The sequence below is a fragment of the Thalassophryne amazonica genome, chromosome 19, assembly GCF_902500255.1.
Source record: "Thalassophryne amazonica chromosome 19, fThaAma1.1, whole genome shotgun sequence".
In the NCBI taxonomy this organism is placed as follows: domain Eukaryota; kingdom Metazoa; phylum Chordata; class Actinopteri; order Batrachoidiformes; family Batrachoididae; genus Thalassophryne; species Thalassophryne amazonica.
The window spans coordinates 41,797,413-41,808,743 of NC_047121.1; the positions used below are offsets into that span (position 1 = coordinate 41,797,413).

General features: G+C 39.5%; 1 protein-coding gene across 1 annotated transcript in view; it reads left to right on the forward strand.

Moving 5' to 3' along the window:
- Positions 1-11,331, forward strand: part of nrd1a (nardilysin a (N-arginine dibasic convertase)) — a 69,640-nt gene that overhangs the window by 48,090 nt on the left and 10,219 nt on the right. The window contains exons 18-26 of the mRNA XM_034195186.1: positions 2,089-2,208; positions 2,315-2,366; positions 2,725-2,875; positions 6,713-6,840; positions 6,966-7,128; positions 7,306-7,337; positions 7,571-7,709; positions 7,822-7,869; positions 7,959-8,011. Of these exons, the coding sequence (XP_034051077.1) occupies positions 2,089-2,208; positions 2,315-2,366; positions 2,725-2,875; positions 6,713-6,840; positions 6,966-7,128; positions 7,306-7,337; positions 7,571-7,709; positions 7,822-7,869; positions 7,959-8,011 (886 nt within the window). The remainder of the gene's footprint in view (positions 1-2,088; positions 2,209-2,314; positions 2,367-2,724; positions 2,876-6,712; positions 6,841-6,965; positions 7,129-7,305; positions 7,338-7,570; positions 7,710-7,821; positions 7,870-7,958; positions 8,012-11,331) is intronic.

Sequence of the window (11,331 nt, forward strand, 5' to 3'; positions counted from 1 at the left end):
TTACAGCACATAATGGTGTCATTTTACTGACCTGTAAGGTGGAAATAGGACTGAATTGAAAGGGGTAGTAATCCTATAAGGTTTGGGCTTGTGGTTATTTTTGGTTACATTTACAATAAATAAATAAATACAAATAAAACAGTCTATATTATAATAGCCAAGTGGCCTGTGTGTGTGTGGCTTTGTTCACGCAGAAACCGGGAAGAAATTACATTTGCCATTTGGTATGCTTATGTATTTTCAAGGATCAAGGGTCAAGGATGAATACTGCAAAAATGGAAAGTTGATAGAACAAATATTTTTCGAGAATTTAGCAATTTTAGGTAACCAGTAAACGGTAAATGTTGTTGCTGCAATGCACCATGGGAGTTCTGGGCTTTGGGGTTTTCAATGTTGTTATTGTGATTCAGGTTAGTTAAACAGTGTTGTTAGTGTTATTGTTTTATTGTAGTTCAATTGGTTTAGTCAGTTTAGTTAAGTGTAATGTTGCCGGTACCATGACCGTAAAGATTATTGCGTTTGATGTCTTCTGCCACCGTCTCTGTTTCTGCATGTCTAAAAATAGAAAGCATCTGCTTGCAGCAAAATGCAGAAAAGACAAAAAGGTCTGTGTGTATGTGTGCATGCATGCATTTGTGTAACTTTGATCACAGAGAAACTGCGGAGAGCTGATATTTGCCGTTTGGTATGCTTATGTATTTTGAGTCAAGGATGAATGCTGCCAAATCAGAACGTTGATAGGACTCATATTTTTGGAGAAGCTGCGGATATCAGCTAACAACACTGAACAATGGACATTAGTAACTACATTCTAGACTCACACGACATTCTAGCAGGGTGCGGTGAAACATCTTTATGTTGAAAGTGTGAGTGAGCGTGATTTCAATGTAAGTTCAATGTAAGTACATAATATAATTGTAAATATGTTAAAAATACATGGATGACACAAGAAAGAAAACACTTTTCTATTGTGGTCTATTTAAAAACCGAATTACAAAATAGAAGAAATAATAAAATAATAATAATAATACTTATTATGATGATAATAATAATAATAATAATAGTGTGTATATGATAACAAGAACCTAAACAATTTATAAATACATTAAGACAGTAAATTAACATTTAAAAATTACATAATTAACTGGAAATAAAATGGTTGAGTTCCTTTTCTAAAAATTGTTGAGGTCTAAAGTTCTAAAAACATTCTGGACTTGCACACCATTCCAACTCATTGTACAAGCTTTGCTTAATTTATTACCACCCTTGAAAAATGTCAGCTATCTGTTTTATAAACACTACCCAATGTAGAGCCTGTGGATCCCCACGGACAACACGCTAGTTACTTATATTTCTGCTGACATGGAAAACTCATTTCTCTGTGCTTCACATAACGATGCAGAACCTTAAGTGTTGGTGACACTAAGTGCTGTGGCAAAGTGACAAGATTGCATTCCTGGAAGAGAATGAGCTGCATCACAATAAATGATCCAGAATTACCACGTTTGCTTGAACAAATAGATGATGGCTGGTGATGATGATGACTCATTTTGTACAATTTAAACGGGTCACTGGTGTGATGAAGGTGAGGTGTATTTTCAGCATGACTTTGTGTAACTTTGACTAAAATTTGATTTGGATGTATTTGTGCATCCCACTTCCTGTCCTAATGGGAGGCAGTTGCAATGAAAGGTAACATTTCCAATTTTACATATCACTGCATTTGGGTGATACAATCTCGTTACACAGTTTTTCTTTGCAGGTTACATTGATTGGGCTTAGTGGGAGGACATGAAGTAAAAGTTAATATTTCTAAGACACCACGTGGATGTTCTGTCTGTGAATTGTGGAGTGCTGCAGCAGTACACAGCCAAGGCCGTTTTGATAAAATGTGTAAATAGGATGCGTCTTTACTTACTTGCCAAAGGGTTCGTGAATCATTTATTGTGGAGCTGCAGCATCTTCCACTGTGCTGACAAGTAACTGCATGATTTTCTGAAATGAGGCATTAAATGGTTCATAATGGCACATTATTGATGAGATTGTACCCAGAATGATGGTCATTTATTGTGATGTGTGTTTGTTCAGCTACTGACTTCACCCTGAAGCCCTCTGACTGCCCCGACACAGAGTATCCTGTCCAGATAGCCAACAGCGACAGGGGCTGCCTGTGGTACAAGAAGGACAATAAATTCAAAATCCCCAAAGGTGCATGTGTGTGCGTGCATACTTGTAGTGCTGAATGCAATATGTTTTCAGAAAGATACTTCATTAAAGCAGTATTGACACTCTGTTATGCTTTGTCCTGTGGCAGCCTACATCCGATTCCATATAATCTCTCCTGTAATCCAGCAATCCGCTAAGAAGTAAGTTCAAGATAACATAGGACCTTGTGGAAAGAGTGTTTTGTTTATTCATTTTTTAAATGTTTTATTTATTTTTGTCATGTAAAACTAATATATGTCTGTCAGCCATGCTTCACTCCTCTCCAATTGTCTCCTCTCTTGTTTCTTCCACCTCCAATCCCATTCACTTTCCCCTCTCATTCCTCATCTTAACTTCCTCCTCAACATCTGTCCCTCCCTGGTTTCATTTAATCTTTCAACTCCTTTCATGCTTTCCCCTCCTTTACTCCTCACTCTTGCTCCTGTTTTCTGCCTGTCTCTGTTCTCCTTCTTTCATTCATTTCTCCCCTTTCTCTCTCTCTCTCTCTCTCTCATCCAGCGTGGTATTGTTTGACCTGCTGGTCAACATTCTGGGCCACAACCTGGCAGAGCCGGCCTACGAGGCTGAAGTCGCACAGTTGGAGTATAAACTTGTTGCCGGTGAACACGGCCTGGTCATCAAGGTTAAAGGGTTTAACCACAAACTGCCTGTGAGTTGATTTGTCTGAATGAGCTCCCCCCAACACACACACACACACACACACACACACACACACACACAGAAATGCACTGTTTGTCCTACTTTCATGCTTCAGGTTATATTTTTCAATGTATTTCTTGTATAAAACGTACGCTAGAGAAGTGCAAATGTGTGAGAAAAAGCCTTGCATTTTTCATGGGTCCACATAATATGTACAATACTGTTTTTGCTTCCTCTGTAGCCTAATAGTTCATGGGTCAATCAGGATTTCGGTACCAATTAAGGGGACTAAACAACACTTACAGTCCAGCCTCAGTATACCGTGGCCTACACAAAAATGTATGATAGTTAGGAAGGGATTAATGAAGATTACACAGGGGTTAACTTTTGAAAATGCTCCAATCATATTGAAAAGTACACCATGTTATTTGTCTGATCATAAAAATTTCAAGAAGGTATAGTTTGGGCTGCCTGTGACTAAACGTTATGGGTAAAAACAGAAGTGGTGACAGAGGTCATGGTCTGTCATGGTAAGTTGGACTTTCTGATTGTATGTGTAGGAACCTTAGTGCTGCAAGATGGGCAACCAAAAGAGAGGAGAAAAAAAGGCATTTCTCACATTGTTCGATTTCTTGCAGAAAAAACTGTTAAAGCTATAGGGCTTTTCAAATTTCGCAAAACAGAAAATTTAGTTTCTACTGAAATCCAAGCATTATAATATAGATTTTGTATAATGGTGCAAAATTACAGCTCATTTTAATGAAGAGGACATATTTATCTGGAGGAAATTCCACAATGAATATTGTCTTTTCCTTCATCGCTGTCATGCAGACTAACTACAGGAGGAAGCGCATATGTTCATGCATGAGGTTTTGAACTTACCTGTGACCCATCTTACAGTGGCTTGCAAAAGTATTCGGCCCCTTGGTATTTCACACATTTTAATTTGTTTATGGGACAGCTGCTGGAACAATCGGTTTGCATAACCAAAGAATTTCTGCACAAACTGTCAGAAACCGTCTCAGGGAAGCTCATCTGCATGCTCGTCGTCCTCATCGGGGTCTCGACCTGAGTGGGCAAATGCTCACATTTGCTGGCATTTGGCACGTTGGAGAGGTGTTCTCTTAACGGATGATGCGAAGGAGATGTGTTGCACTGCATGAGGCAAATGGTGGTCACACCAGATACTGACTGGTATCCCCCCCCAATAAAACAAAACTGCACCTTTCAGAGTGGCCTTTTATTGTGGGCAGTCTAAGGCACACCTGTGCACTAATCATGGTGTCTAATCAGCATCTTGGTATGGCACACCTGTGAGGTGGGATGGATTATCTCAGCAAAGGAGAAGTGCTCACTATCACAGATTTCGACTGGTTTGTGAACAATATTTGAGGGAAATGGTGATATTGTGTATGTGGAAAAAGTTTTAGATCTTTGAGTTCATCTCATACAAAATGGGAGCAAAACCAAAAGTGTTGCGTTTATATTTTTGTTGAGTATACAAAAAGTCAATCAGGTTTCTCTATTTAAAAATAAAAAGTTTAGAAATTTTTATATTTAGACTCAAACTGAAAGCAAATCTCTACAACTTGATATAAATGAATTAAAAATATAAAAGCCATGATGATGGGTTGCATAAGTAATCAGCCCCTTTGGTATAATACCTGTAAATAATCAGTTTAATTGCCAGTTTTCTTCAGACAAGTCAGGGGATGGATACATGGACATTTTCAAGTCACTGAATATGTCTTGAACTTTATTTACATCAGTTATGAAGAAATACAAACAGTATGGCACTCTATGGTAAATCTGTGTGGAGTAGACAGTTCTCAAAACTGAGTGACTGTGCAAGAAGGAAAGTGAGGAAAGCCACCAAGACAACCCAGAAGTTTTAGGCTTCTCGGGCTGTGATTGGAGAAATTGTGCATAGTGAATATTTTGCATTTTGGATCACCTGTTATACAGCTTCATGATGAAGTGTTATAGAGAGGGTTTTATTAAAAAGAAGACCTGAAAGTTCAGCTACAATTTGCCAGAAGGTACATCTGAGATGCAAGCCTAGGTTTAATGTTTTGGTGAAAGAAAACCCTCAGTTTCTCATTATGGGGTGTTGTGAGGAGAATTTTGAGGGAAAAAATAATTTGCTAAATTTTGGAATGAGGCTGTATATGGTAAATTAACTGCATTTTTATCACGCTTTCCCATCTGCATCAGAAGCTCAAAGTGATTGACAATTCTGGCTCGCATTCACACAGGCGCACTCATACACCGATGTTGGGTGACATAAAATGGGTTAAAAGTGAAGCCCTGTGAATACTTTCCGGATGTACAGTAAGTAGAAATTGCCCAAGAAGAAATTGTCCAGTAACAAATCTTTTTTTAATGGGTAAAATTGAAAACAAATATCAGTAACAGAGTTCTCTTCATCACAGAGTACATATAATGAACAAGAGCAATCTGAGATTTCTAATATCCGCCAGTCCAGATCCAGATCACCTCCAAAATTCAGTGGAGTCTTCCATGTCCTAATGTCTATCTGTTGGAAAGTCTGTGCAGTAGTTTTGACATAATCCTGCTAAAACCTAGACAAATTAATAAATAAACGGCAATGATTTTGTTATGTCCTTAGCAGACGTAATAATCTTTTACACCTCTACAAATGGAACAGTTTATTTTATGCAGGTACTCTGAAGGACGTCACTACAGCACTGCCATTGTGTGCACACCTGATCCCACGAGCTGTGTTTCTCTCTGAGTAGAACTGGAGTTGCGTCAGGAAGGACATCCGCCACAGATCCACTGCGGCAGCCCTCGAGCAAAAGGGGGCAGCCGAAAGAAAAAGAAAAAAAAATAAGAAGAGTAAAACTCTGAAGGATGTCGAGTTTAGTTTTTTGCTTTCTCTTTCATAAACACTTAGTGTGGAAAAAAAAATGCCCCCCCCCCCCCCCCCCCCCCACACACACACACGGATCAAATTGAGTTGTGATGCATTATTTTTCCCACATCAGAAACATTTCTGCTGTTAAAATACCCTGCACTATTTTGATGTCATAGTCATCAGCCATTATTTTGGCCAAAAGTCTGTGCATCACAGTCACGGCAGGAATTCTGACAGCATTTTATACGGAGGCAGGGAAGTGTTTCCATGCATCACCCTCCCCATAACATGAATTATTATCTATTTCAGGTAAAAGAGTATGAATAATTTAATGTGCATTCATTCATACTGTGATTGATGTTTCTCCTTCTAAATGCATATTGTGTGTGTGTGTGTGTGTACGCACGCACGCTATTCCCATGATATTTTGCAACCCGAGAGCCTCAAAAGTTATTGCTGTTGGTGGCTTATAACATATCTATAATGGCTAATCTTGCAAGTATTATTGTGATAATGTAAATTATTTTATTAATAACGGTAACTTTATTTATAAAGCTCATTCAGTCAGATATTTCACAGTGCTTTACAATATAGACACATTAAAACAAAAAGTTAAACACAAAAGAATGCCGAGAATAAAGGAGGAAGCAGATAAGAACAGAGAGAATAATTCAACAACTCAGTTAAAACATTAGAATGAGTTCAGTTAAATGAACTGAAACAATCTGCTAATTATAGTTTAAATTTGGATGCTGCAAAAGCAAATAATTGTTGCTTGTTATTATTTATAAATGACAAATTCTCCATCCATTATCATCTGTCTAAATGCACTGTAAAATTTAATTATAACAAACATATTGTTAATGTTGTAAAATTTAAGAAATGATTATAAAATGGTGTTATTATTTGCTTAAAGATGTATCCACTGATGATTTGCTTTCTTGCTTCCTCCCGTATTTGTCTGCGTAGCTGCTGTTCTACCTGATCATCGACTACCTGGCTGATTTCTCTGCCTCCCCTGATGTCTTCAGCATGTTTGTAGAGCAGCTGAAGAAAACCTACTTCAACATCCTCATCAAGCCAGACAAACTCAGCAAGTAAGTATCCATCTTCTCTCAGCCGTGCACGCCTGACTCATCACTGAGCGCTGAGTGCCGTCTAGTGGTGAAAATGGGGCAGCTCCGTATCGTCATCTGTCTGTGTCTGTTCTCCTTGTTTGCAGGGATTTGCGTTTGTTGATCCTGGAGCACTCTCGCTGGTCCATGGTGGAGAAGTACCAGGCCCTGACCGCCGGTCTGACCATGGAGGAGCTCATGGAGTTCAGCCGGTGCTTCAAGGCCGAGCTGTACGCAGAGGGCCTGGTGCAGGGGAACCTCAGCAGTGCTGTGAGTCAACCTGCAGCCAGAACAGAGACAATAAAATAAATGAGCTGATTAATTAATGAGCATGTTCGTGTCTGTACTTGTAGACGTTGAGTGCTCTTGACGTTGCGCTGTGTTTTGTTGGGTGCCTGTTTCCTTATCGCTGCCTATTCGTTATCTTTCTTTGTGTTCTCTCCAAAGGAGTCTGTGCAGTTCTTGCAGTATGTCACAGAGTAAGTTGGCTGTGAAAGTGTTCCATAATGAAAGCAAATACTATACGATCAAACGGATTCACTGCTACACACTGTAATTTGCATTAGCTTCAGTTGTTCAAAGCTGTAATTGCCCTTTCACCTTTTCCCTCTCTGATGGGGTTTTTTTTTTTTTTTTTGGTTTCCTTTCAAACCCTGCTGCATCGTGTTTCCTCTCTTTCCTCCTCTGCTTTTGTTCGCTCGTCCTCTGGCAGTAAGTTGAAGTTCTCTAAGCTGTCAGTGGAGGTGCCGGTAATGTTCAGAGTAGTGGAGCTTCCTCTGAACCACCACATCTGTAAGGTTAAATCACTCAATAAGGGAGATGCCAACTCTGAGGTCACTGTTTACTACCAGGTACACACACTCTCACACACACACGTATGTTTACATCTTTACTGAATGACGTGCATCTTTTTTACAACATAATTACATTCCAGTTTTTTAATGTCTGTACTTTATATCTTAGTCTGGCCCCAGGACCTTGATGGAGCACACGCTGACGGAGCTGTTGGTGGTGAGTAGCACCGTATTCTGCTGCTGGTGCTCCATTCATTTCATTAGTTAGGGTGGACCATCTTTGACCGAGTTGTCGCTGTTTCTCAGATGCACATGGAAGAACCCTGCTTTGACTTTCTCCGGACCAAAGAGACTCTGGGGTGAGTGACCGGAGGATGTTGTTCAGTGAATGATCTCATTTATGTAAGAATATTGTATTTTTTGCATTTATCTACAGTTTAAAGAGTCTTTTTTGCTATTCTTTTTTGCTTTACTTCTGTAGATAACGACAGCACAAGAGGGAGATATTGCTTTATTTTACTAGGAAGTTTTGAATGGATGTCCTGCTCAAGAGAGCAGATGCAACACAACATAAATTTAAAACATTCATATTAACAGTTAAAATAAGAAGCCAGAGTCATCATGCAGATGATATGAAAGAGGCTAAATCATTTTGAAATGTACAACTGTAATTGCACAATGACAGTGAGGGGAAAAAGCTAGAAACCAGCAGTAATGTGTAAAACAGAAAACCCAGACGTCCATCCACATAAAATAGTTTAAGCAGTGATGGATTACCTCTAAATCTTTAACTTTTGGCTGCTCCTGCTTGTTTGGGATCACCACAGCAGATCATGGTCCGAATGAATTGTTTTACAACACATGCCCTTCAGGGTACAGCTCTAGGTCTCAAAGGGCATGGCACCTAATGTATGGGGGGGGTTGCTGGTAACGCACAAGAAACCTGCTTGTTGGATTGATTACCTGGATCTATTCATCCAATCATTTAGTTTGTCCATCACACACTGAGAGGTGCCATTTTTTTCAACACCACAGCTACCAAAGGGATAATATTATTATTATTATTGCGTATCTTTGTACACGCTGTTTGATGCACATTTTCCTCTACTCGCACTCATCTTGTGTGTTTTTTAAGAGCTGACATGTGAATTTCTCCACTGTGAGATCAATAAAGTCTTATCTTATTTTATCTTATCTTATCTTATTTACCTGCAACAACATAGCTTTTTATTCTTGTTGTTGCTGTTTTGGTTTTTATGGTGGGAAGATACATGCACATTCAACACCAAGGTATCTGGGTTGACTTGAACCCAGGACCTTGTTGCTGTGAGGCAGGAGTGCTAACCACAGTGCTATCATGCTACTACCTCCAAATCATTACGGTTGCAACATCATTCAAGGAGATGGTATGTTCATGACCCCAAACGCTGGGGTGTGTGTGTGTGCGCACACACACACACACCACTAACCCTATGATTTCAACATGTTCCAACACTAGACAGCATGCAAGTCTTTTCCACTATGGTATGAAAATATAATGCAATGCTTAAATAATGTATGAGTATTGTCTTCTTTATAATTTGCAGTTGTTTAATTGGTGTATATATGTGTGTGTGTATATATATATATATATATATATATATATATATGCAACCCCAATTCCAATGAAGTTGGGACATTGTGTAAAATGTAAATAAAAACAGAATACAATAATTTGCAAATCCTCTTCAACCTATATTCAATTTAATACACCACAGCGACATTATATTTAATGTTCAAACTGATAAACTTTATTGTTTTTGTGCAAATATTTGCTCATTTTGAAATGGATGCCTGCAACACGTTTCAAAAAAGTTGGGACAGTGGTATGTTTACCACTGTGTTATATCACCTTTCCTTCTAACAACACTCAGTAAGCATTTGGGAACTGAGGACATTATGTACGACTTCAGTTGTTCAACAGTCCGGGGTCTCCGTTGTCGTATTTTGCACTTCATAATGCGCCACACATTTTCAATGGGCGACAGGTCTGGACTGCAGGCAGGCCAGTCGAGTACCCGCACTCTTTTACTACAAAGCCACGCTGTTGTAACACGTGCAGAATGTGGCTTGGCATTGTCTTCCTGAAATAAGCAGGGACGTCCCTGAAAAAGACATTGCTTGGATGGCAGCATGTGTTGCTCCAAAACCTGGATGTACCTTTCAGCATTGATCGTGCCATCACAGATATGTAAGTTAGCCATGCCATGGGCACTAACACACCCCCATACCATCACAGATGCTGGCTTTTGAACTTTGCGCTGGTAACAATCTGGATAGTCTCTTTCCTCTTTTGTCCGGAGGACACGATGTCCATGATTTCCAAAAACAATGTGAAATGTGGACTCATCAGGCCACAGCACACTGTTCCACTTTGCAGCTGTCCATTTCAAATGAGCTCGGGCCCAGAGAAGGCGTTCACTTCAAAATGAACAAATATTTGCACAAAAACAAAAAAGTCTATCAGTTTGAACATTAAATATCTTGTCTATGTGGTGTATTCAATTGAATATAGGTTGAAGAGGATTTGCAAATCATTGTATTCTGCTTTTATTTACATTTCACACAACGCCCCAACTTCATTGGTACTGGGGTTGTAAGGTGGTGTTAAGTTTCACACATATCCCTGGGTGTGATGAACCAAAGAGCTTTAAGACCCACTGAGACTTGTCACCGGCCTCGGAGGATGTTCATTCAGTTGTTTAATTTTGTAGAAAAAAAGCAGATCACAGACATGACACAAAACTAAAGTCATTTCAGATGGCAACTTTCTGGCTTTAAGAAACACTATAAGAAATCAAGAAAAAAAGATTGTGGCAGTCAGTAACGGTTACTTTTTTAGACCAAGCAGAGGAAAAAATATGGACTCACTCAATTCTGAGGAATAAATTATGGAATCACCCTGTAAATTTTCATCCCCAAAACTAACACCTGCATCAAATCAGATCTGCTCGTTAGTCTGCATCTAAAAAGGAGTGATCACACCTTGGAGAGCTGTTGCACCAAGTGGGCTGACATGAATCATGGCTCCAACACGAGAGATGTCAATTGAAACAAAGGAGAGGATTATCAAACTCTTAAAAGAGGGTAAATCATCACGCAATGTTGCAAAAGATGTTGGTTGTTCACAGTCAGCTGTGTCTAAACTCTGGACCAAATACAAACATGGGAAGGTTGTTAAAGGCAAACATATTGGTAGACCAAGGAACACATCAAAGCGTCAAGACAGAAAACTTAAAGCAATATGTCTCAAAAATCAAAAATGCACAACAAAATAAATGAGGAACGAATGGGAGGAAACTGGAGGAGTTCCGCGCGCCGTGATGAAGCCGCGTTCCATGAAAAAAACTCCTGTAACGGTGGAATGTGCCGGAAAAAGTGCTGATGTCCACATCTTCTGCCTTTTTGTGAAAGTCAGACGATGTCCCGGATCAACAAAGCTTTCACGTTGGAAATGATCTGGTTGTTCCAGCGGGGTGTCAGCCTGTCGATGGGGGCTGGGAGCGTGCTGCGTTCTCAGCAGTTGTGGGCCGTCCTTAAAGCGGCAGTAACACCCCGTAATCTGTTTAATCCCCATAAAATCGTCCCTGAAAGCCATATTAATTTTTCGAATGGTGTCCACCTGGAGGTCTCTCACAGT